Consider the following 26,564-nt stretch of genomic DNA (forward strand, 5'->3'; position numbering starts at 1 on the left):
ATTCAATATAGCAATTAAATACATTTCAATCAGGCATGGTAACTAAACATATTTATTTTGTGTTACAAAAACAAAATACACTCTTGTTATGGTAAACATGAACATGTTTTCATTTAACTTTATTTAAGAAAAAAAATCTATACATCAAAAATTATATACACACAAAACAGGGTTAACCACATAAACAGTTTTTAAAAAAAGGAAATATTCAAAGAAATAAAGAAAGAGATATAAAGAAAATTGTGATGGTAACATTTCAAGTAAAAATATTTATCAAACACACAAACATTGGGTTATAGCCATAGACTGTATACATATATATAAATATATAGCCTAATTTTTAATGGTGGTGCCATGTTGTTGTAATTCTAACAACAAATGTGGAACATTTGGTTTACAGTCAATCCATTTCTTATTTTGAATGTGAGATTTTACCAAAAAATAAAGTTAGTTTAGTATAAAATGTTATGGTAAAAGATGTTCCTAAAGTGTGGGTTTTGATGAATCTCGCGAGATCTTGTGGCTCGCGATGCTTTGGCATGGCACGTGTGCAGCTCCTTTTTTCTTTTTTTTAAAGTGTGGCTCTCAGCTGCCGAGGCGGATGATGATGATGGCGGAGCTGGTTCAGGGACAGGCCTCGGTGGCTCAGCCCGGAACGAAAGATGACTTCGCAGACACAATACGCCGGGTCCGACAGGTAAAACCGGACACACGGTCACCGCTTTCGGACCGCAGACAGCGAGTTTGACAGCTGGGCTGGGCAGGACTTTGGTCACCCAGGACCCCCCTTACTACAAACACTCCTCATGCATGCACCCAGCTAGCTAGCAAGCTAACGTTAAGTAGCCTAGAGAGCATAGCTGAGGGGACAGATTAGAGTTAACTCGGGACAGAAGACGTGTTAAGTAGCCGTGTCAAAGCTGTCAAAACCACCACACAAAGCCATGTCACACGCAAAAACACGAAGGCCTCTTGTGATGTCGAAGTTTGTGCAACTTTTGTAAGTTAAGCCGACAAACTGCAACCTGTTGTCAAGCCACATAAGTTGCAGTTAGCTTAGCATGCTAACTTACTATCAGAAGTTTGATACCCTGCAGCTCGACCCACAACGTGACCAAAGATGATAATGAGGTTAAACACGAAGCCTGGACACGCTGTCAAAAAGTTAGCGTGCTAGTTTTGAAGTCCTCAGTTAGCTGAAGTATAACCGGCTGTTGCCCCAGTTAAAGAGACGCACTGAGCTTAATCAGTGATCACATGCAGTACTAACGCTTACACTCCACCATTTCCCTTCAGCAACTTACAAATAACCATGTGTATAAAACGTGTTGCGTATTTTCAGCGTAATATAAATCACGTGTGGAAGCTAGCTTGTGTTAGCTAGCTAGCGTGTGTGGTACTCTGTGTCCTAATGGCAGCAGCCTTGGAGTAAGGCCATGTATGTAATGTAACGTCATCTGTTCAAAGAAGCCCCCCTCCACTCCTCCTGTTGAGCTCACTTGGATTTTTCCATTGCTGCCCGGAAAATACCTGAACATTTCATTAAAAAAGCTTTCTGTATTTCAATTCTTCCCCTGTTTACCTGATATTCAGATAGTAGTGACTGTAGCAGAGAGGGTCACAGTACTTATGCTGTAATAGAAGATAAGTACACACTGCTGCTGTTAATAGTTTGTAAATTGGACTTTAGTCATACAGCTACCAGTTGAGCTCCCCTGTGTATATTTTAACATATGAACAAATGAAATGTCCCTGCATTTTTGAACCCCTTAATCTTAAGCAATAATTTAGGACATTTGCTTTAATTTTTAATTGTACTCCCATTTTAAAACATGACATTTCACATACATGTCTAAGTGTATGTCATGATGCTTTTAAAGCCCCCTATGACATCTCCTTAGACTTTCTCACACATATGATCATAAGCAGTTTGACAAGATGTCAAATCAAAACCACAAGCTGCAGGAACATGTCACCTCTTAGCAATCATAAAACAGGTTATACGAGATTAAATTGTGGGCAGTAACCTCACTCTTGCATCATTAATTGCAGAAAGCCATTGATACTGACGTTAATAGTCAAAGATAAACCTCAGAATAACTTGCATACTGGCTATTTATGTCTGCCCATTTGTGTCTGATGGTAATTTGTGGATTTACCTCTACTTACCTTATAGAAACATAACTAGTCAAGTGGTTTTGCATGTTATCATATGACATCCATGTGGCACAAGTCTCAAAAATAGGAAGTGGAAGATTGTTCTTTGATTCTTTACACTCCATACATTTAAATCTTTAAGATGCACGCACTGCTTTGTAATGCATTTCATGTAATGTTCAGTGTTTGTTTTACTACCTAACTTTTATTAGAGCCGGCAAAACCAAAGCACACAAAAAGTCCATTAACTCATTAGCCTAAATCACAGGATGTTGACCTCCTAGGCAGTAAGCCTATCATTTTCCTGTAGCGTTCTTCCTCCTGCTTGTCGCTATTGTTATGTGTATTTATTTATGTTTATTTCCAGGACCTTTGTGTCATTAAATGTACCTATCCCGATCTTAAACACTAGGATTGACATAGCTCTCTGTAAATCAATAATAAACATAAAAGTACATTATTTTAAAGAAGACCACATGAGTGAGTAGTAGTAGTAGTAGTAGTGAGTGTCATGAATAGTGAAGTAGATTGGTGACAAAACAGTTGTGCCACATTGCCCAATGGACAAGGTGTTCTTGGACCCTAAATATAAACTATACATACTTTGGTTCCACATGTGACCACATGTCACAGGATTTTCATCCAATCCTCAGTGGTGTTTACCCAGAGGCCTCAGTATAAGTCAACAGGTTTGAACTGTCAGAAGGTTTGTAAAAGGCGTTTGTTGTCACTAAATCCACCAGACTGCTGCCTCTGGTGTGTGTGTGTGTTTATGTATACAAAAATGCTTCTTTTTATAATTTGAGGTACACTTGCGTGAATCTGTATCAATTAGACAAGATACATTTGTCCTAGTTAGTTTAAGGGCTTTAATCCTCTAAGCTGGCAGGCTTAGTGCATATGTATACTTAGTGTTGTTGTTTTTTAATATAAAGAAAGATTTCTGTTTTCTGTATGTGATTTCAAACGAGCTTAATTCATCATTATACTTAAGACCCAGTCTACACTAAACTTAAACAAATAAATATAAACCACATTTGTCAACAGTAATGTTTTCATAAAGGTCCTGCCACAGTGAAACACCTGAAAGGTAGCAAAATGGTTGAATCACTTGTCTTTCCTCATTTTCAGTCGGTTAATAAAAAACGGCAAATCACAGCTAAGATTACAACCCGACACGTCTGTTGAATCTTCGCCCTTTATCCCACTGCTGCTCTCTGTCCCTTTACTTTGTTTTTAATACAGCACTATTCTGTTGTTCATATTTATGTGTTTATGTTTTAAAGACAAATAAACAGTTAGTTGTTCTGACGAGAGGAAAAAGTTAATCAAAGTGATTTAATACTGGCTCATAAATACTTGACACTGCTGCGCTGTGGTGCTTAGAGATAACTGATTAGACTTGGCATCTTTTTGTAAAAGCTATTTTTCTTCCTGTGTATATACTATAACTTAAATCGTGCATTTAAGATTGATCCACTGTGGACATTGTCTTGCGTAATTAGGGCGTAGGACAAATATATAACCTCTTTATAATGTAAAAAGTGCTATCAAGCTGGGCTCTGTACAGATGCATGCATTTGGATTAAAGTGTTTCCAGTGCATGACATTAAGGATGTTGGGAGATGGCCCTGTGGGCCATCTAAGCTAATTTACAGATGGCCCTGAGCCCAATAGAGATTGCCCTGAAAAATGCGCGCGGACGAAATGACGCATGAAGGGTTTGGGGGGCCTCCCCCTAGAACATTTAGATTTTTGCAGGTCTTAGATGCTGTCTGGTGCATTTTCTAGACTGAATTATAAGATGAACCACCACAATATTATATTGTACAATTTCAATTGTATTCTTCATTTCACTTGTTTGTTTGTTCTTGTTTGTGTTTGCTCGCTTGCATGCCCTGCATAGCTATAAGAAATGCTTAAGTTGGTCAAGACACTTTCCATCTGATGAAGGCAAATGCCTTCCCAGATGTAAAAAAGTAGAAAACATTACATTCAGTTATAACTGCCAAAACAAACATTATTTACTAGGGATGCTCCGATCGATCGGTCACCGATCGAGATCGGCCGATACTCACTCTCTCCCGATCGATCGGTGCTCTCTAAACATGCCGATCGCGAGAACCGATCGCATGACGTAAAATACATGACACTTTTCTCTGTGTGCGGCAAAACAAGCTCGCCAAAATGGCTTCACCGGTCTGGCAGTATTTTAAGGTGTCCGAAAAAGACAGTAAAATAGCGGTATGCAACGTGTGTGTGAAGCAGAAATCCTGCAGCTCCGCCCGCCGGACCGGTAAGCGGAGCGAAACACACAAGAGTTAGACCTAACACTAGGGGTGTAACGGTTCACAAACATTTCGGTTCGGTACGTACCTCGGTTTTTTGGTCTCGGTTCGGTACGTTTTCGGTACAGCAGAATTTTTTTATTATTATTATTAAACTGAATATTCACTCAAATAAATACAAAATATAATAAAATAAACATTAAGGTGCAGCATTTCGATGAACTGAAATAATCTGTATTTGAACTGTACTAGCACCGAAGCAACCAGTTTGACATTAGAACTTGCTTGTCATTGTATTTTCATGTTTTTTTAAAGAAAAATTAACTTGTCCACATTGCTTGCCGAAAGGGCAGATCTGCTGGCACTAACAATGTCTCCTGATGTGGAGAAAACCCTCTCGCTAGGGACAGAGGTAGCAGATACAGCCAGGTAGCGCTTTGCTAACATGGCAACATAAGGATATTTGGTGTTTGTAATAGCTTTGGCTCGGTCTGATCTTTCTGCGAGTGGTGGAGGCTTACATGCTAGCGGGAGTTGGGTTTGCACTTCAGTCTTTTTTCTTTTGGTACCGGTGATATTCACGTTCGGGTGATGCCTTTTCAAGAGTGTGCAAGTTTGATGTATTGCCAGCCGCGTAACCAATTTTAGTTGAACAATGCCGACAAACAGCTTTGGTTTGGTCCACCTGTCTTTGTCCGTCATCCTTGTACGTAACTGCGAAACCAAAATGTTCCCAAACCGGAGACTTCAATGATGCTGGAGGATTTTCGAGCTCAACTTTATCTGCGTTCGCCATTAATTTGACAGTTCCTCAAATTACTGACTACATTTGAACGCATCCCTCTGACCAGCTCATCCAATGAAATGACTTGCTCGCTCTATGACGCGTTGAACCCAATGTGAGCAAATTACTCTGAATGCTGCGACGCAGTACCTGAGATTACTTCCAAAAAGTTATTCACGTTCTCAATTTTTTACGTTTAACGTTATATTCGTTCGGCACACTTCGGTACACACTTGTACCGAACCGAAGGGCCCGTACCGAATAATTTCGGTACGGGTACGTGTACCGTTACACCCCTACCTAACACACTTAGCTATTTTATCTACCTCTGGAACAAGCTAAACTAGTCATTATAAATATATGTATTCTTCACTGTCGGGTCACTCATTACTGGATCAGTGAGCTGCATGAGATACTGACAGGCTGTCAGAGGGGGGAGAGAGGAAAAGAGAGCGCTTCCGCTCATTTCTCCCGTGTTATTATCCAAAGTGAATGTAAACTTGAATAATGTACATCATTTGAATGTAATAATTAAGTTGATTGTTGTTTGTGGAAGCTCCAGTGAATGAGCCCCATTAACTGAGTTTTAAACATCACTTTAAATGGAAGATTTAAAGTGATGTTTAAATCTTCCATTTAGGCCCCGCCCACTCGATCGGATCGGCGATCGGTATCGGCCGATACTGATTCCGGCGATCGGCCCCGAAATTGCCGATCGGAGCATCCCTATTATTTACACTATTATGGCCCCTGTTAAAAATGTTTGTAATGTTATCTACTGTAAGTTGGTCGAACGAATGCCTCCTCATCCGGAAGCTGACCGAGCAGACCCGAGCAGCAGTCGAGAGGAGCCGAGCGCATCCGCGAAGCACACAAAATGGCGACGTCAGAGTTCCCGTTAGCCGGCAAATCTAAATCTCTTTGGTCAAAATGTCCAGTCAAAATAATTTCCCTTTAGCGCAATACCGCTTCAGTTGCGCCACTTATGTGACAGACAAGAAGAGTATGTGACAGACATGAATAATCAATTCTAATGTCTAACACTTAATGTGGAGAAAGATGTCCTGTATGGGTTGATTGTGCGTTGATCTGTTGGTAATGCCTCGGGGTTCCGGTGGGCATGTAAACAAATGCATAATGCTGCGCTATACTTTGTGGCCTCACCCGGTTGCATAGCGACACTTATTGTTTAGGTGTCTTTTTAATAAGCAGGTAGTCATATCATTAGCTAGAACTAGCTGGATCTGATCGATATGGACATAAACGCGAGTGAAGTCTAATCTGACGGGAGAGAGAGATCAGCTGCTGCTGACGAGTCGACACGCAGCTCTGCATGATCACATGCAGCGTGAGCGGACAAAACACACACTTCAGGTTAGAATATCACACGTAGCTATTTTAATTACCTCTCAAACTACCGTAACTAGTTATAGATATGTTTAGTTCTACTGTCGGGTCACTCATTACTGGATCCGCGAGCTGCATGATACTGGCATAATAGATTGCCCGATCGGGCAACCAGCAGGTGAGGCTTCATTGCCCGATCGGGCAACCAGCAGGTGAGGCTTCATTGCCCGATCGGGCAACCAGCAGGTGAGGCTTCATTGCCCGATCGGGCAACCAGCAGGTGAGGCTTCATTGCCCGATCGGGCAACCAGCAGGTGAGGCTTCATTGCCCGATCGGGCAACCAGCAGGTGAGGCTTCATTGCCCGATCGGGCAACCAGCAGGTGAGGCTTCATTGCCCGATCGGGCAACCAGCAGGTGAGGCTTCATTGCCCGATCGGGCAACCAGCAGGTGAGGCTTCATTGCCCGAGCTAAATACTAGATAGGCCATCGGGCAGTCGTTAATGTCGAGCCCTGGTTTATGATAAACGTAAGAAAGAAAATTACTTCATATTTGCCTCTCACTAAACAAGCAATAGATATGTGCAGAACAATGATGACTCGATAGCAATTTGAACACCACAAGTCACTTAGGCTTGTAAATAATAATAAAAAGTTCCCTTTATCTTCTGAACAAAACCTGGGATATAAATTCAATATATCGCTAAAAATACTGTTAAAACAATGAAAACATACACCTACAGTTTTCTGTAATAAAAACGGGTTTTAAAACCAGCAGGTGTTCGGGTAGATGCTTCTCGGGTATCTACCCAGCTGTAGTTAACCATATCTGGGAATAACACTAATTGCACTCAAAATGTAAGCATTTTTCCATCTCAAATGCTTTCCAGGCTGCTTGACATGCACAGCTACAGAAAAGTCATGGAAAACATCAACCCCACACACCTGCTTCCTTTTCTGTGTCTTTATTTCCACCGCTCCCCTCTCACTTCCACCGGTGGTTCTCTGAAGTAGATAATCATCCCTGAAGGTGATGGAGGACTTTAATTGCTGTCAAGATATTTTCATATTGTGAAAGAAATTCCAGTCGGGCACAGATGTCAATTTTGTGTAATTTTCTGAAATGCTATACTTTAGTGTGGATGAAGAGGTGGCAGATTAACGGGTAGTGGAAAATGCTGTTGGCACTCTTGTGCAGATTTAAATGTCCATCACGGCACAGCTCAAGCATCTACTTTAGGCTGGCAAGTGGATCATTATAAAAGTAGACATATATTGGTTTTTACTTAAACTTAGCCGTAATGCACTCGTCTTGAAGTTTTATGCGGGGGAACGTCTTTCCTCCTTTGCTGCATTTAGTCAACTTTCCCACTTCCCTTTCTGCCGTCTGATAAAGTTATTTAATTGTAAAAACTGGTTGTAACTTTCTTGCAACTTGTCTCCAAGCAAATCCAATTGTTTTAGTAATTGACGTGTTGTGATGATCCGTGTTGTCTGTCAGTGCAAGCATAACAAAGTGATGTTAGTCAGTGATAGCTGGCCCATGACGGATGTTTTGTGGAAAGCAGCGGTAGCCTCAACAGGAACTACAGCAGTCTCCTTCTAGCTGCTGTAATGATTTACAAAGTGCAGTTTTCAGCTGCTGTCAAAAAGATAACACAATTTCACAGCTAACGTGATGCTTTTAAGAAAGCAGTAAGAAAAGAGAATGTGTCACTTTCATCATGAAGGGTTGTCTCTGAAAGGAAATGTGCGTTCAAAGAGAATATCATCACATATCCACTTTTCACCTTTTATTCCATCTGTCTTACTGTGTTGGGTCTCCAGATGGCAGCCAAGATGGGAGGAGACCAGATGCCCAACATGAACAGTTCCCCTCCGGTCATAGACCCCTCCCTCTACGGCTTTGGAGGCCAAAAGCGCTCACTAGACAATGGAGGTAAGCCCTCACACACATGCTTATCACGGGTGCATGTCGGCTGAATGTCCTGATATATTTATATACTCGCAACCACTCTGTCTAATGCTTTAGCTTTTATCCTTTCTAACATACATTTTCTAGCTGTTCAGACTATTATTTTTTCAGTTTGGGAAGGATCTTTCCCTTACCAGTCAGCTACAAGTTGTGAATGAACACGATTTCAGTTCAAACCAAAGCTTCAACAGTGATGGTTTGGAGCAATTAAGGAAATATCCCAATGTAGCATTTCACTTTTTTTGAGACTTGTGAAGTATGCAAAACGGCCCCTACATAATAACAACCTTTTGTTTACCTTTTGGTAACTCACTAAAACGTGCATGTATGTGTCCCCTTTAGTCTTTACTAATGTGCTGATAAATTTGTTTGCTTATGAAATAATTGTAAAGTATTTATATTTATTTGATCGTCTTCTTTTCCAGAAGGTAGGGACACTCTTTTTTTTTTTTTTTATCCATCAACAGACAACACTGATTACTTGCTTAGTATCTCTACTTACAAACTAAATTTGTAATGTGTGTGGGCACTGACTAGCCAATGGAAAATGAACTAAACTGGTTTTTATTTCTATAAGGAACCACAACAATGGAGAAGTAATTTGACCACCATTGAGTTGTTGACACATTCTTCATGCAAATACCTGGCTTTGAACAAAACGCACAATGGGTTTTTCCATTGCATACCTAGTGGTCAGCAACTCTACAAGGTACACTTTAAAGGTTATCTCAAGGAGGGATAATAAAGCACATTACATGTGTTGGAGGGAATGAAGCCACAGTTACTACTCACTCTGAAATTAGAGCCATGGTTTTGTGTTTTCATATTTGTTTGGAGTATTAAGTATCTGACGGTGCAGTGTAGTGAAAGAAGATTCTACTTGCTGTGCCTGCACACATAACACAGATTTGATCCATCTCATATCCATGAAGGGGAAGCGGTCGTCATTTATCCCGTCCTCCTGTTATCTTGTCACGGTTGTTTGAATGATGTCCAGCACTGAATGCATGGATAGATAAATTGTTGCAGTTCTGGTTTATCTTTATTTGATGCACTGTTGTTTTCAACCATTTGTCCTCAGTTTTTCTTCTTTGAAGTTTGTCCACAAATACTTGTGAAATAACAGAATTGGTATCTTTCTAGTTCTTGAGTTAGCTCACTATTAAGTTATTGAATTAGTCAAATAGTTCAAAACATAATACATAAAGTTGTAATTTTTGTTTTTAATCAACTTTCTAACGTTTTTGTAATGCTTTTCTATTTATAATTTTTTGACACCAATATAATTAGTATAATACTTTTTTAAAAACTAGATTCCAGTGTGGGTGGCACAATATTTAACATTTGTGAGTGTTTAAAGTAAAAAAAAGTCCAAGTATATTGTAAAAAACGATGTAGTAATTTTCTAAAATATTTGACCTTTTTGTTTGGTGTTTTTTGCCTTTTTAAAAAATATTTTTGGCTGATGATATCTTCAAAATATGGCAACAGACAATTCAAAAAAACCTCAACAGAATCTTCAAATGGAGAAAAAAAAAAAGGGACGCTTGGTTCAGCCCTACAAAGTATACAAATAGACTTTATTTTACCGTCTTGTCTTTGTATGAATTCGGTGCACCCTCCTGCTTTATATTCATAGCTGTTCCATTCTCAAGCGTTAACCCCGGTGCATTTCCAGAGGAAGTGAAATCAGTGCAAACGACCATAAAATTGATTTGAAGTTGCTAGATATCAACTCAGGTGTTCATGTCCATGGCAGCACATCCTCCACTGACCCTGCAGGCCCCTTGCCTGGTGCTACATGTCGAAATTCAATTCAGGACCAGCAGCCGCTGACCTGAACTCTCTCTCTTCTGAACGGCTCTGATTGAAACACTCACTCAAACACTCACAGGCCTGATTACCATGCGGCTGAAAGCCCCCCGCTGCGGGTCAGACACAAACACGAAGGACTGGCAGAAACATATCCATCTGCTCCCGTCCCCTCCAGACATGACGCACTCTTTTTATTCTGCTTCAGTGTCATTTCCACAGATATTCAAAGTAGTATTCATCTTCAACCATGATCTTACATTTTAATTGTTTTCTCACCTCTCTCAGTAGGGAACCACCTCGGTGCAATGGTACATCAAAGGTGAGCAGAAATACTCACATCCCTGTTTATGTTCCTTTAAATGCCCTTTATGTATTACTGGTGTTTACTCTGTGCCTCAGTTCAGTAGTTTTAGGATGCATTATTCTGTGTTTTCTCAACAGCCCTATATTTGTAATACACTTGATTTTTTTCATTTGCTAACTTTTCTCTCTGCAAATCGTCATTTGCTGTAAGCAGCAAATGTTTGGCACTTTCTCTGTAACTCTGTAAATGTCCTCTCTGTGTGACGATTAAAGGATTTCTGATTCACATTTTGGAAGTAAACAAAAACTTTTAATAAAAAAAATCTGCCAGAGAATTATATTTTTAGAGCTGAAAATATTAGTCCATATAAGTAATACAAGTAATCAACAACTTCAACTAATCAGGAATTTTTATTTGTATTATCAAAATTCACTGGTTGTGGCAGCTTCTCAAAAGTGACTATTTCATATTGACTATATAAAAGTAAACTCTGTTTTTAGATGTTGGTCAGACAAAATAACTGAATTAGTCAAACTGTGCTCAAATCAATTATACTGTGCACTATTCAATATGACATTTAATAAACCAATACGATAAATGATGACGTTTAGTAGCAGCCTAAATAATTTCCGCTCAGAAAAGCGGCCCTACTTTTTGATTTGACATGGTTTTCTTTTCTTTGGTCATCCAGTGTTATTGATCATGTCCTAATCTCTCCCAGGGCTCTTGCTACAGAAGACTTCAAAGTGCCTGATAAGATGGTGGGATTCAGTAAGTAGCTCTTCAGTTCATTATAGTCTGAATGAATGTTTGACATGTAATCATCAGTATTGACGTTCTACTCAGTTTTTGGGTCACTGCCTGAGGCCCCTGTCTAAATTCAAAAGGCTTAATACTGGTGTGTTCTCTCCCCCTCTTCTATAGTCATTGGAAAAGGAGGAGAGCAGATCTCAAGAATTCAGCTGGAATCGGGTTGTAAAATCCAGATAGCTTCAGGTAAATTATGATTAAAAACATTATTTAAATCCCCCGTTTCTCCTTGAGTCTAGTGTGATTCTTTTATGATATCCATCGACTCACCAGGGGTCATAAACATGGCTTTAAATGAGGCCTCCACCACACACCAAGTAGGCAGTAAAATGTGGGGCCATTTTAAAGACTGGTTGTATTTTTCACCTTTCGTAGTGTTGGAAAGATTTGAGTCTTTTTGCATTTACACCTTTCAAAAGTAATATCCATTCAAGTTTATGCAAATGTATGTTCAACAAATCTCTGGTTTCGGTCGAATACAATTATTAGGGGGTGTAATGATTCCAATTCTTATCAATAGTGTATCGAACTGAGCTTTCAATACTGATCAGTGAATCTTGTATTTCTTTTGTCCACGCCAATGTTGCACTTTGTAGCCTTTACGGCCCGTCCACACACAGGCATGAAAAAAATCTTTCAAAGCTTCGCCCATTCACTTGAATGGGGTGACGTAGAAGATTTTTAATCTTCGCCGAACTGCATTGTGGGGAGCGGAGCATGGCTTTGCAAGCATCGTGAGCATTAAAAGTTGAGCAATGTTCAACTTTTGATGCTTTCGAAGCTGGCGTCAGCCAATCAAATCCCGTTTATGCAAATCCCGCCAGTACAAGCGCTAGCCAATCAAACCGCGTGCAAGCTGGGAGAGCCAGACCGCAGTTAATTTCCTCATATTCCAAGCGAGAAATTACGGTAGCAAATCACCCGGTTCTTTACGACCAGAACTATTTACCGGGATACAAACCGGAGGAACCAGGCATGGAGGGAGGTGGCAGAGACAGTGGGTGAAACTGGTAGGTTTTCGCCTGTTTGGGGATTTCATATCCAGTTTACTTCGTTTTAACATTGCTATTGCTTTGTATGTCGGGGGCGGGAGATTCATGTGATTGGTTGTTGGTCGCCTGGGCGCGTGAAATCGCCAAGCTTCTGACACGCCCAGCATCAAGATTTTTGTCATGACTGTGTGTGGACGGGCCGTTAGCGTCAGTAATCAGATTACAGTGTAGTAAACAACAGATAATCATTTTTAATTAGTCTTGTGACTGTTGTTTTTAGATTGAACAAGCAGGCAAGTTTGCCCACAGCTGAATGTGTCCTTTTTAAATGTGGTCTGTAGTTGGTTTTACTCTATGTAGAAAACATGAATCACATTCTTTACTTATTGTTCCTTCACTTGCATATTTGCCTACTTTTAATGTTTGAAAACTGGAAGTAGAAGGCTGTTTATACATGAATTAATGGAAGAAATAGTTATCTGTAATCACCTTAAATCATGTCCAATGAGGCACAATTGTGTGTTTTGGTATGGATATAATTGACATAAAAGGAGCAACATAAAACTGTTTGGGTCACAGAATAACATTAAGAGCAGTTTCAAGGAGTGTAATTAAAATCTGTTGTAGGAGTCTTTTAGTTTTCACCTCTGTTCTTAGTTAGTTGTTAATTGTGCGTCTTTTGTTGCAGACAGTGGAGGCATGTTGGACCGGCCCTGCACGCTGACTGGGAGCCCAGAGAACATTGAGTAAGTCTCACCTCTCAACTTTGACAGATTTACTGAAAGTGTGCCCTATTGTTGAGACACAGAGGGCATGAACCCTAATCTCTTTCACATCTGCTCCTCATCAGTCACTGAATCACCTGAACACCTCTTTCACATTGACAAAGAGAAATGCGACGCAGGAGAGTTTTTTTTGTGTTTTTTGTGTATGAGGTGACAAATGTATTTCTCGCTCCTCCCCCGACAGCCAGGCCAAGAGGCTGCTGAGTGAGATTGTGGAGCAGTGTCGGTACGGCCCCGGCTTCCACAGCGACATGGACGGCAACAGCTCGATCCAACAGATCCTCATCCCCGCAAACAAGGTCGGCCTGGTCATCGGCAAGGGAGGAGAGACCATCAAACAGCTGCAGGTGTGGGACTGCACTGAATGTACAGAAGTTACTGTAAAAACATGCATTTAACAACCATATTTATCTAGTCGGTCTTAAGTCAGTTTAACTTTTGGAATTCAACCTCAGCTTCGACTACCACCGTAGCCAAATTACCGAAAACTATAATTTTTTTATCCCACAGCATAACTTCACACTTCATGAGGCTTTTTTAATCTAGTGGTCTGGGTTCAAAATGTAGTTTCTCTTTGTCATCAGATTAAGATGTTTTCCCTTTGGGGCATATACATGCTATTTTCCAAAATAATTTTTAATATTATTGACACAGACTGAAAAGTCAATAAATATTCCCCCTAACCTTTACTTTAAATAAAATAATTATAATTGTGTTTTATTTTCCTCATAAGAAACTGGCATTCAGGGGCAACGATTGTGAAAATAAAGACTTCATAGTTCAGGTCAAATAAAGTATTGCAGTCAATGTGGAAAATAACATTATATATTAGAGGACTTTGTCCTATAGACCAGGGGTTCCCAAACTTTTCAGCCCGCGACCCCCAAAATAACAGTGCCAAAGACTGGCGACCCCCCACCACGTGAATTGTCAACGGGGGGAGCCTCGCTGCGGGGACATTCTACAGATGGCCAGTCCGCCCCTGAAAAATGTCTATGCACACGTTATTATTAATAATAATACAAATCATAATTTAAATAATTTGTAATCATCTCGCGACCCCCCCCACTTTGGGAACCCCTGCTATAGACTACAGAGCAACTCTAAAGATGGGCACAATGGTCAAACGTTTCTCTGACCATCATTGGGGACAGACTGCGATAAACACACAACTATAGTAGAGCTGTGTTTAGTACATGTAATATAAAGGAGCAGATGAGTCTCAGTTATTTAAACCACATTCTTGGCAGAGTAGCACATTGAAAAGGGGATGCCCTCCTACATCTGGTTCTGAATTGGATCCAGTTGTAAAATGTTTTGGACCCTTGTTCTTTTATTGGTGATATCCAGCTTCAGGATCAAAGTCAATAAAATATGTGGAATTATAAGAAATGGATGTAATGATAACACATTTCCAAAAGCCTCCAGGACCGGATGTTGAAAATGTGGAATTTGTCTGTTTGGTGGTTTTAAAACCTATTTTTTTTGAGTGAACAGTATTTTGAGCCCCAGGAAACTCTTTGGTGTGTGATTGTATCCCTGCAGGAGAGAACAGGAGTGCAGATGATAATGATTCAGGATGACCCCATGCCCACTGGAGCGGACAAGCCCCTGAGAATCACGGGGGATCCCCACAAAGTACAGGTCGGTCTCCGAAGAGCTCACTGTGTGTCACCAGCTTTCACTTTACACTCAATTTTACACATTTTATGACTTCAGTGTTCCACTAAAACATTTGAAAACATCTTTGTTTACTAAGAGAAATTCAGCTGGACTTATGTTATGTTCCACATCCTTGTCAAAATATTTGATTGTGTAAAATAAATAGAAATAAGAAATTAAGATGTGTCCTTTTTTTTATAGCAAGCCCGTGAACTTGTGGTGAAGCTGATCCGAGACAAGGACCAGGGAGACTTCAGGGTCGGCAGAGCAGACTTTGGATCCAAAATGGGCGGAAGCAGTCTGGATGTAAGAAATCACTTTATCAACCTAAGATACATTTGTCTCCTTCTTCTATGACTTTCCTCTCACTGACCTTATCGTTCCAGGTGGTTGTACCCAGATTTGCTGTTGGCATCATCATCGGCAGGAACGGAGATATGATCAAGAAGATTCAGAACGATGCTGGGGTCAGGATCCAGTTCAAACAAGGTACGAAGATAAAAACCCGCCCTAATGTAGTTAATATAATTTAAAAGTAGTAATGTGTAATCTCTTGAACTGGTCGCCCTGTTAATCTTGAAACCCAACAACATGTATCTGTGCATTAAAGACAGCTTGTGTCATTTGTTTGGGAATACTAGTTGGTGAAAGTCTTTTACACCTGTAGTGATTGAGCTCACACATAATTCATGGACAGATTTGTATTCATGTCCAATACTTTAGTTAGCACTTATTCATAGAGATGTCCCGATCCCCGGATCGGATCGGCCCCCGATACTGGGTTTTAAGGTGGATCGGGATCGGCAGATCCAATTAAATGTCATGGCCGATCCATAGTTAATATTTCCCATGATTCCATTGTTACGTTGTTACGTTGTTTGTCGTTGTTGTTCTATTGCATCAGCCGCCATTATCGAGTTGGAAAAGTGGAACGGACACATATCGTTAGCTAGTTAAATTGTCTGCAGTTTGGCATCATTTTAAAATAACTACAAGTGAGTCGCCGACTGCGACATGCAAAGTCTGTGGTGTGGAAGTCTCACGAGGTGGTGCTAACAGGGTCTCCTACAACACCACAAACCTAATAAAACATCTTAAAAAGCACCACCCCGACGAACACGCCGCCTACTGTAAAGCGACAGCGTCTACGACTGATGGACTCTATCAACAAACACTGCGGGACAGCTTGAAACGAAAAGCTTTACTTCTTCGAGACTCCGAGAGATTTCGCAAGATTACTGAGCTGATTGTGGAGTGCATAGCAGGGGACGACCAGCCAATTTCACTTGTGGAAAACTCTGGTTTTTGTCGTCTAATAAATTATTTGGGTGCCTGTCTATTTCTTAATGTATACGAAAGTAAATGCTGTTTGCCAACACAAAAAGTGATATCGGAAATCGGTATCGGAAAACCGGTATCGGGAAATATCGGGATCGGATCGGAACCTATATGAAAATATCGGGATCGGAAGCTAAAAAATGAGATCGGGACATCCCTACTTATTCACTACTCACTCCGTTTTTAAATGTAAACCTGCAAGTCAATAAAATAAAATAATATATATGTATTTTGCTCATTTGACTTAACTAACTTGTATTTTAGAGCACTTGGAAGTTAATTAGTATTTCATCTCGGAGCATTGAAAGACCTTCTGTGTCCCTTGTGTTTGTGGACCAGATGATGGAGTCAGTCCTGACAGAGTTGCTCAGGTGATGGGTCAGCCCGACCACTGCCACCATGCGGTCCATCTCATCAATGAACTGGTCCAAACTGCTCAGGTTAGTGATTCTGCCTTCTGCAAACATCTGTCCAGTTAACTCATTTGTGCCAACTTACTTGATGTAGTCTAAAAAAGGTCAAATGCTACACTGTCATTATTAGATCACATGAAATATAAAATTGTTGTGAATAAAACACATTGTGTTTAAGAAAATGTATTCCGTATAAAAAAAATGTTTTTCTGAACTACATATGTGGGAATATCTTAGATGTTGTACTTTAATTTTGCGCCTTGTAGTTTCTAAGATGCAACCATTTTCTGGCACATTGCCAAAATAAACCTTACTTTTTGGTCTTACGGTTTGTTTGTTTTCTGGTCATTTCTTAAGATGTTTGGTTATGCAAGCCCAGAGAAAACTTCCTCCAAAGGGAATTTAAAATGTAAAAAAGAAAATGCAACCCACTATTGCAGTTATTTTTGGTAAAAACAAATCAACTGCAAAAGTTTCTGTTATGAGTTTTAAATAAAGAATAAATGCCATTGTTAAATATCCATTAAAAATCATCTCTAAATTGTAAGGAATGTATACAGGGAGCCTGAACTTTTTCATCCAATTTATGATTTCTGGGTCCCTTCCTGTAGGAGCGAGATGGGTTTGGAGGTGTATTGGGACGCAGAGGCCGAAGTGACTGCAACATGGCAGGAGGAGGAGGAGGAGCAGGAGGAGGAGGAGGAGGAGGAGGAGGAGCAGGTGGAGGCTCTGGAGGACTGCAGGAGGTGACATATGCAGTACCTGCTGACAAGTGTGGACTGGTGATTGGCAAAGGTAAAGAACATATTTCCATTCAGTTTCTAGTATTCTATTTGGCACCTCAGTGAACCGTTAGGTGGTTCTTTGTGCATATAGCCAATACTTGTTGTTGTTGTTGCTAGCTCACTTAAAAGTTGCTTTAGGGGTGAGCGTGCCTGAGCTAATCCGTTTCTGGCTGTCTGAGGGAAATAATAGAGTCCATCAATATGAAACTCTTAATAAGGGTATAATGCAAGTCGCCAGATTGCCTTTTCTCTTTTTAATAACTGAAAGCCGTTTGGTGTTCGGCCACTGCGTGAAACTGATGAGAAGGGGAGGGGTGAGTGACCACCCTCCTATTCTCTCTCCAGGGCTCATGTATACAGCACAAGTGGCATTCATTGGCTTCACTAAGGGCTTAATGACGGGGATAATGCGTGTAATGTGACATTAATTGTTAAAAGTGCATAATAACAGCCCTCAATCATGTGGAAGGCTGCCTGGCATCTAATGAGGGTCTTTCAGCCCAATAGAGTGCAGCGAGGGAATGAATAGGAGGAATTAGCTTATTGGCTATTCATGCCCACTCTATTGCCAGCTATTTAAAAGTCATTGACCATTGCATTGGAAAGGGCTGCGAGTATGTGTGTGTGTGTGTGTGTGAGTAGTGTGTGTGCATGCATGTCGCCTTGGTGTGTGTGTGCTTGCAGTTGTGGGCGGGTTCGGAGTGGGCCTCTTTACCTAAGATAAAAACATGGCAATAGAAATGTCAAGTGGCTTTTGTGCATGTAGTGGGGAGAGGGAAACAAATAAACCTGGGCGTTGCGTCCCTCTCTCTGAGCATTAGCATATGAAGTGGGCCAATATGGTCGGGATGGCGGTGGGTCTGGGTGCTGTCAGCCGCCCCTTAAAGGGTGCGGTGATTAATATCTTTACGATGCCATATGCAGCCCATTGCCCCTCCGTTTTGACCCCCTTCACACACACAGACACACACAGCTTGACGAATCAAGCCACCCACCAATCTGCTCAGACTTTATTACGCCATGAATTCAGTGCCGTAACGAGCATTATAATACCAAAGTCATGAATTTTGAGCTTAAAATTCAAAGGTCCACTTTCTAGGTTTTCCTCTGCTTTCAGTTAAATCTGACAGTGGAGGGGTTTTTTCACCTGAAAGTAGACATTTCTATAAAAAACCTAATAAGAGGACCCTTTTTGTGTTATTTCTCTGTAGAAGTCTACCGCAAATATTAAATACAATTTTACTCTTCAGTTTGACATTTCTGTACCCTTATCAGTTAAAGTAGTTTTTCCACAGAACAATCTAACGTTGTTGAAGCGAGATGGAAATGCTATCGGATTGTACAGCAAGTGGATTTTTGTTCTCGTATGCTTGGCCAAAATTCAATTATTTTCTTTATTGTCTTTAAGTGGAATTTTGGTGTGATGCCTTTTTAGTTTTTTAAAAATAATTTGAGATGCCAAATCGGTGTAAATGGTTTGCTTCACAGATAAATTGTAAAGTCAAATGTTCTGTGACTCAGCAGCAACATTATTAATCCCAGGCTTGCTGCTTCAATGCCCAGCTCCTCCTGTCAACATGTAGAAGTGAGCTTTGGCAAGAGCCACACAATGCCACATAGGGGAGTTTGCATTTTCTGTCTGCATGTGTGAATTTTCTTAAACAGTGCAAAACAGTTGTCTTTGTGTGTCCTTTGATTAACAGTTGATCATGGTGTGCCTTGTATATCTCCAAAAAAAGAGAAATATAAAGAACTATTTAGCTTCTACTACATAGACAGCCACATTTTATGAAAGGGTTATATTTCCCTGATAGTTATAGGAATGAACCAATACAACTCTATCCATGGTGGCAAACATAGTTATTTCTTGATTAAAGGTACTGACTATGTCTTTAATGATTTAAATATGTATAACGAAAATACTCTTTTCAGTATAATATTGATTTTCAGCATTCTCCCAAATGCAAAGCTGCAGTTGCATTAGACCTGTCCTTGTTACTCCTTCTGGGATGTTTTCTTCCCTGGAGGCCTGAGAGTTTCCCCCACCAGCAGCTAACCAGTCCATTGGCGTTGCCTTGAATGCGGTCACCAGTTGCACTTTTGTGTGCCCTCCTTTTCTCCAGCTCACTAAACCAGTCTCATTAATAAGGATGGTATTATCTGCCCTCACTACAGCCCAGTCCATGAAATGAATAGTCAGGGTCTTCATTGCTCTCTGCTGTCTGACTAGAAGAGCTCATAATGGCTTCATTAAGGCAGAAGTTTCATTTGGTTGACAATGGGTTAATGGCCCATGTGCAGTCTGTTGGCAGCAAGGAATAGGCTCGGGGAGGAGGAGAGGTTTTTGATGAGCGTTTTCATTTGGAGGTCAGCCAGGGTCATCCGAGTGTCAGCCACAAGTGAACAAATGTGTAATTGATGTTGGGACAGCCCCGGTGTCCCCCCGGGATGCACCCTCAGCCCTTTTTGGTTCAGATGGGTATTGTGGAGGGGGGTAGCGTCTATGTGCCCCCTGTTCACTCCCTCCTCTCATCACACAGGACAACACCGAGTCAAGAATGAAAAGGCTAAAAGAGACAAACGATATCCCAGAAGGAGGATACGCTTCAATTTTGTCCCCTTTTCTCCTGCCAGCTATGTTTCATTTCTCCCTGCTGGTGTAATTGCTCTCCCCACACGTCGGGAAGCTGGCATCTGATGCAGCGGGGGGAGGTGTGCAGGAGATGTCTCCTATTGTTTCCCGATTTGCATGGACGTTACCACAGAATGGTAGATAAGTGCAGAGACACAAGCCAGAGTCTTCATAAGGTAGCATCTATCGCACCACTTTAGTGAAGGGAGTCTGTGTGATGGCTCTCTGGCTTCATGCCACATGGGGAAGATGGTAGAGATGAGTTAGGGTCCCCATTAATGAGTTGCAGATTCACGTCTTCAGGAAACTTAAAACCATTTGATTACAGACTTGGTAAAGCTGGGGTTATTGACCAAAAACAAGCATAACACCAAGCTGTGTGGTGTCTGTGGTCACTTGGTTTTCAGACGCAACACGTATGAAAACATGAATAGTGCCTAGCTCATTTCTACGTAAAAAGAGGGACAAACAAAAACCCTGCTTCCTTTCTCATTTCTATGTAAAGTAGGCATTATCGCCATATGGTTGCTTTTGCAAAGTTAAAATAAATGGAGGAAGCAAAATCCCCAAATGTCTGATATCAGGAAGGTTTTTTTTTACAACCGTATTGAGCCACATACAAAAACATGTGTGTTTGTATGATTCGGGACCTAAAGAATTAGTTTATTAACCAATAAGTCAATTGACACAGAATTGGTTGAAAACTCTGGGAAGCCAACTGAACAATTGATTGGTTTTTCAAAGTGAGGATTTTGTGTTTTTCTTTGTTATCTTCCTGTAATTTCTGACTTCCTCAGACCAGGGAAATCATCAGCAGATCAATCTACAATACACATTTGTAGTAGTAATTGTTAGCAGCCGTTAATATTCTTCCTTATCGCTTGCTGCTCTTCCAGGAGGGGAAACCATCAAGAACATCAAGGAGCAGTCTCGTGCCCACGTGGAGCTGCAGAGAAACCCGCCGCCCAACACCGACCCCAACGTGCGCATCTTCTCCATCCGAGGCACCCCTCAGCAGTTGGAAAAGGCCCGGCAGCTGATCGATGAGAGAATTGGGGTAGGTGGTCTGGCTCAGGCCCGAAACGCTATTGTGTGTCCTGATATTCATGAGCGCACATGTCACTGAGAGCTGCGGCGCTGCTGTGGGCCTGGTGGCCGGCAGGATGTCACCAGAGGTTAAACATAAAGAATCCATCAAATGGACTTAATGGAGTGCATCAGCGGCCGGCCCTGCCCTCTGACCTTGCCTGTTGGCTTCCTTTTTAAACACAAGTGTGGTCTCTCACTCTCCACCTCTTCCCTTTCTCCGCTCTAGGGCCCAGGAATGGGAGGCAACAGCAGCTTCGGGATGAATCCCTACAACCAAGGACCAACTACTCCTCCTCAACAGTAAGCCTCCATTCCTCTAACAACGTGCACTTAAGCAGACTTAAGTGTAACAACGTCATCTGTAAAGCTGTTTTCAAAACAAACTGGGAGGTGAAAATTCACGCAGTCCGATTACAAATAAATCAAAGCACCAGGCGACTGAGTATGCGTCTGTAACAAAAGCATTTCAGCCTTAATATCCTACTGACGTCGTCCAAATATCGGAAATGGAAGAGAAAATGGTTGCCATAAGTGGTCACCTGAAGCTCTGAGACAAAAGGGAGAAGGCTTGTGGAAAAGTGACTTAAGCCAAATGATCACATGGTAAGTCCTGAAACATATATTTGATGTGTTACAGATACAGTAAACCTGAAAGTGCGCTACTCGTCTGTGAAAGCACTTTTTATGCATTTTGTTAATGAAATGATCAACGTGAAGGCTTGCCAGATGAACTAAATATTTTCCAAAATCCAATGTAATATGCGATTGAGAAATTGCTTAACAAGTAGTCATTTGAAAGGTGAAGTAATACTTTCAAGTGTGCGTTTTCACTGGAGTTTGGTCTGAACACACCTTAAAGATGTCTTCCTAAGGTAAATACTCACATTGCATTGTCGGTTTGTTTTTTCTGAAGTGGGAATCAGACGTTCATGCCCGGAGGATGGGGGACAACTTTTCAAATATGGCAGCCTCAAGGCCAGCAGGACCACAGTAAGTGAAGACACTTCGACCAAAAAAAGGAAATATGATCCTTTCCGAGATATATAATTGAGCTGCAATGAAGGAATGAAGCCCATACATTTGGCTCTGAAAGCACATTTTATTTTGATCACAGTTGAGTGTCACTGCAGTTGAATCAAAGTCTGCAGCAGGCTGTGATGGTTGTGCTTCCTGTGGCTAACCACCTCTTTCCTCTATGGACAGATTTGAAATGTGCCGTGGATGGAAATGATTAGGGAACAGATGAGAGCAGAAGGTGAAAAGCAGAGCGCTCTCTCAGTAACTGGTATTATCTGTGTCTGCTTTCAGGTCACAATGGATCCCAGACGGGCCAGATGGACTGGGAGCAGTATTATAAAAAGCTAGGCAAGAGAAACGTATATTTTTGATTAAGTGTCACTCTATAACTTTTTTCAATCACATTTATTTTTCCTTAAACTCTTTATTGTCTGTTCACACAAGCCTGATACAATCATGCATTTAGGAAAGATTATAGGCATAAATCCTTCTAACTTTAATTTAAAACCCTGTTCAGCCAAACGGTTGGATAAAAGTTTTTGTTAAGATTTGTATTGTAAAAAACAAAATGTAACCTGTTTGTTTTCAGGTCAGCAAAACCAAGCCCAGAGCTCTGCTCCCGAGTACAACAAAGCCTGGGGTGAGAGCTGCTGGAAGTCTTTCTCATGGGGATTGAAGGATGGGTTTTAGCTCAATCCTCCGTGTGACTTATTTTCTCTTGATTCCTGCTCGTCTGTTGCTTACTGTTGTTTCCTCTCCTCCTCTTCAGGCCAGAGCGCTGGTCCTGCGTCTCAGCAGAGCTCTAACCCTGACTACAACGCGGCCTGGGTGGACTTCTACAGGCAGCCCGTGGCCTACTTCAACCAGGGCCAGGCACAGCAGACACAAGCCCCGGGCCTTCAGGTGAGAAACACACATCTGCAGGATCAGGCTGGCAGATAACAAATCCTATAAAATGATAAGAAAAAACTACCATGTTAGTGTTTTTCTCAATACTTTCTTATCTTGTCAATCAGCTCAAAGCCCATTGGTTCTACGGCTGCACAATTCATTCAAATGATATTCAAATTGTGATTATGGACAAGTGAAATATTCAAATGTCCAGAATCCCAATATTTCTTAAAGGCTAAAAATGTGTTGAATAACATTTGAATGAGTGATGTTGGAGCTGCAGAGATATCCGGGCCTACAAATCATATTCTACCGTTTGGTACGGTTTCTATTCAAAAGACACACCATAATCACTTCAATATACTATTCAATGTTAGAGGAGTATGATAATTAATTAAAACTCTCCAATATTGCGAATCATATCGTAATTGCAATATCAGTCAAAATAAACGCAATTACTTTAGTTTTTTTTAATCGTGCATTTCAAAAACAGCTGTCACTTAGCTGTCACTTATTAAATCAGCGTTGAAATGTAATTATTAGCACATTTGACTGAAAACGAATACAGCACAGTTAAAACCATCAGTAGTTCTGCAGCAACTCTGATAGTCCCTTGGTTTTTAAGTGTTTGTTTCACAGTGGAGCTTTGTTACACAATTCTTACTGATGTGATTTGTTGAAAGTAGGAAAATCAAAAATGTCACCAGATTTTGTTTGAACAAATGTGAGTGTAACCAGATGGGTTTATTTATTTAAAGCAATGATGAGCAAACTGTTTCCTCTCCAGGATCATTAGGAGAAGACGCCCAGGGGACAGACTTGAATCACTGAGGATGAAACCAGCCCTTTTCTAACGGAGGGGGTTTAGATTTGCAACGCCTTGAAGACTTTTTTTCTTAGTGAGAAACACTAGCTGTAGAATGACTTATATGATAAAGTAATATTTCTAAAAATCAGGAACAGTTATTTGTTACTAAATGCTTGTGTACACTGTTATTTTGGATAGACAGTATCTGGGATCCCTTTTTGGACTTGAGAGAGCTGTTTTTGTTTTTCTATGTTTTCCTGTCTTTGACTCAGATTGTACCCGCCAAAATGAACCCAAGAGTTGTAACATTTCAAAAGGCAATATGATCTATTTTTTCTAGTTTTGTTGAAATGAAACCATGATTATGTGCTTAGCAGTCTTGAATACCATTTGTCATATGTCATTGTTTAAAAAAGATGTGTTAAAAATGTTTTCCTTTTACATAATTCAGTGAAATGAAACTGTGATGTTTTGTTACAGGAAATGTATTTTTGTTACACGGTTTAAAACACGGAATAATGTCAGCCAGTGGCAATAGTTCTTATTTAATTCCTGTTGTGCATTGTATGCTGTTTTTCATTGTCATTTTATTGTACTCTGGTTTAAAAAAAGGTGCAATATCTTATTTCACTTTTGAAAACAAAGATGATTCTCTAATATTTTGACCGACTTTTAACTTGTAGTTTTAAGATGTTTTTTTTTTCAAATAGATGTCATGGATAATTTATTACAATTATCTGATATGATAGGATTTAGGGGGATGTTGCAAATAGCTTCTTTGCCGTTGCTACCTTGTAAAACTATGTATATACGCTCATATATTTGACTGTTAATTTAAAATATATATGTTTCATATATACTTATATAAAAAAATATTTTTTTTCCTGTGGTCAGTGTTGCAGGAAAACTGTCCCTCTGTTTTTCTGTTCTGTTTTCGTACTGAAAATGTTCAAAGATTGTGAATGTGTGATTTGAAATTTGATGTTGCATCTTGTTATGAAGAAAATTAAGAAGTGGTAGATTTGTGTATGTTCTGTACCTGAACTATTCAAGACTGCTAAGCCGCTGTTCTTCTACCTGTGTAATAATTAATATAGTATTTTTATGTTTTAAGTATTATGATCAAAAGCTGTCTTATTTGGTACCTCCCAGTTCGCCAGCGCCCCCCTGAGCCCTGCTCTGGACCCCGGGGGGTGCTGGACTCAGTCCAATGCTAATAACTTTTTAATTATTTTTTTATTTCTTTGTGTGATCTAATATAAATGATGCGTCATTATGGAAAAATGATTCTGGTATTAACGTCATTTCTTAATGAAAAGGGATATAATTTCTAAATGTCTAATTATGGTGTTTGTTTCTTTTCCTTATATGTACAGTTAACAATGTATTAAAACAAATCCAGACTACATTTGTGTACTGCTAGAGATGATTGTGTGAAAAAATAATGTGACTTTTGTTGTATTCTGATTCTTGGTGTTGAAAAGTTTAGATGATGCATAGAAATAGATATATAGGCCAACTGTTTGTTCTCATGTTTTATAAGCAGAAAATATATCTTTTCTATAGTTAATTGCAAGTTCTCGCATTCAAATAAATGTTCCGCAAGCTTCCCTTGTGGCTGACTAAAACTATTGGTACAAGTTCTTAATGGTAGCTGCAGCACTTTACAATCACGTTTAAGAAGGTGCATTTTATTAACAGAACAGCAAATGATTTCAAAAATATTAACAAGTAGGCTACACAATTGTTTCTGATTTGAGGGTAAAATAAAAAAAATGTCTCATTTAAATCTCTGCCTTGCTCAATTTCCTTCTCTTCAACATCTCATTGCTCCCTAAACAAACCCTGTAACATTTCCATGTTGCCATCCTTGCACATGTTAACTGTCCAGCAGCAGCACGTCACCCCCCCTCCCCCTCTCTCTTTCAGCTTTGTCACTGCACATCTTTGCTCTCAGCGGGGGGGCGGGGGGTCTCCTGCCACAGTGGACCTGGCGGCCCCATACCGTCCGCTGCATTGATGCGCTGCAGCTGTTTCCAAATCCAGCCCTTGATTTTGATCCTCTTCCTTTTTTAGTCACCGTCCCGCAGGACACTCCTGACCCGGGGGTCCTCTGTGGCCTTCTGATGATTAGTCGTTCCATGATCAGACTGATGTGGAGAGAGGTAACATTAATATTTATATAGACCACTCTTGGACACTTTATTTCTCCTTTTTCAAGCTGCAGAAATGGAACCCTCCAAATAAACAGGCATTTGCTGTAGGAGGTGTGTGTAGTGTGTGTCCCCTCCATTATGGACAGAGGAACAAGAAAACATTTTGGTTCAGATTTTAAAACCATTTCTCAACATGTGCCTTTTTGACTTTCCTATAAGCTACAAAACTGTAATTAAAGACATCTGTTTTAAAAAATGAGCAAAGATATCAAAGTACAATATTATACACTTTAAAAAAACTTACAGCACATTTATTTCCACATTCAAATGGATACATTGCCGCTTCTGTAGGTGTATACTTTACTGTAAATCTGAGGGAAAGGTTGCACTTTATCTACATTTTTGTATTAATACATAATAGACTGTAATTATTTAGGAAACTTTAAATAGCTGCATTCATCCAACACTAATCCTGTTATTTTACTAAAGTTGGATTTGAATTGCAAGACTTGTATT

At 40.3% G+C, this 26,564-nt stretch overlaps 1 protein-coding gene across 5 annotated transcripts; it reads left to right on the forward strand.

Annotated features, from left to right (window-relative positions):
• The first annotated feature begins 545 nt into the window (after positions 1–545).
• Positions 546–25,520, forward strand: fubp3 (far upstream element (FUSE) binding protein 3). Of its 5 annotated transcripts, none has more exons than XM_034204180.1 (19): positions 546–697; positions 8,404–8,515; positions 10,652–10,685; positions 11,392–11,441; positions 11,595–11,666; positions 13,161–13,218; positions 13,442–13,604; positions 14,803–14,901; positions 15,121–15,225; positions 15,306–15,408; positions 16,597–16,697; positions 17,282–17,465; positions 20,984–21,144; positions 21,403–21,476; positions 22,087–22,166; positions 22,485–22,541; positions 22,783–22,833; positions 22,963–23,096; positions 23,872–25,520. In XM_034204180.1, exons 1-19 carry the CDS (start codon positions 602–604, stop codon positions 23,878–23,880), a joined length of 1,743 nt encoding a protein of 580 aa, XP_034060071.1. In that variant the 5' UTR covers positions 546–601; the 3' UTR covers positions 23,881–25,520. The 5 variants fall into 5 exon arrangements, with proteins under 5 accessions (XP_034060071.1, XP_034060080.1, XP_034060090.1 ...); XM_034204189.1 differs by having other exon boundaries at positions 22,090–22,166; XM_034204199.1 differs by lacking the exon at positions 22,485–22,541.
• Positions 25,521–26,564: the final 1,044 nt, after the last annotated feature.

Source organism: Gymnodraco acuticeps, unplaced genomic scaffold (genome assembly GCF_902827175.1).
Source record: "Gymnodraco acuticeps unplaced genomic scaffold, fGymAcu1.1, whole genome shotgun sequence".
Lineage (NCBI taxonomy): Eukaryota > Metazoa > Chordata > Actinopteri > Perciformes > Bathydraconidae > Gymnodraco > Gymnodraco acuticeps.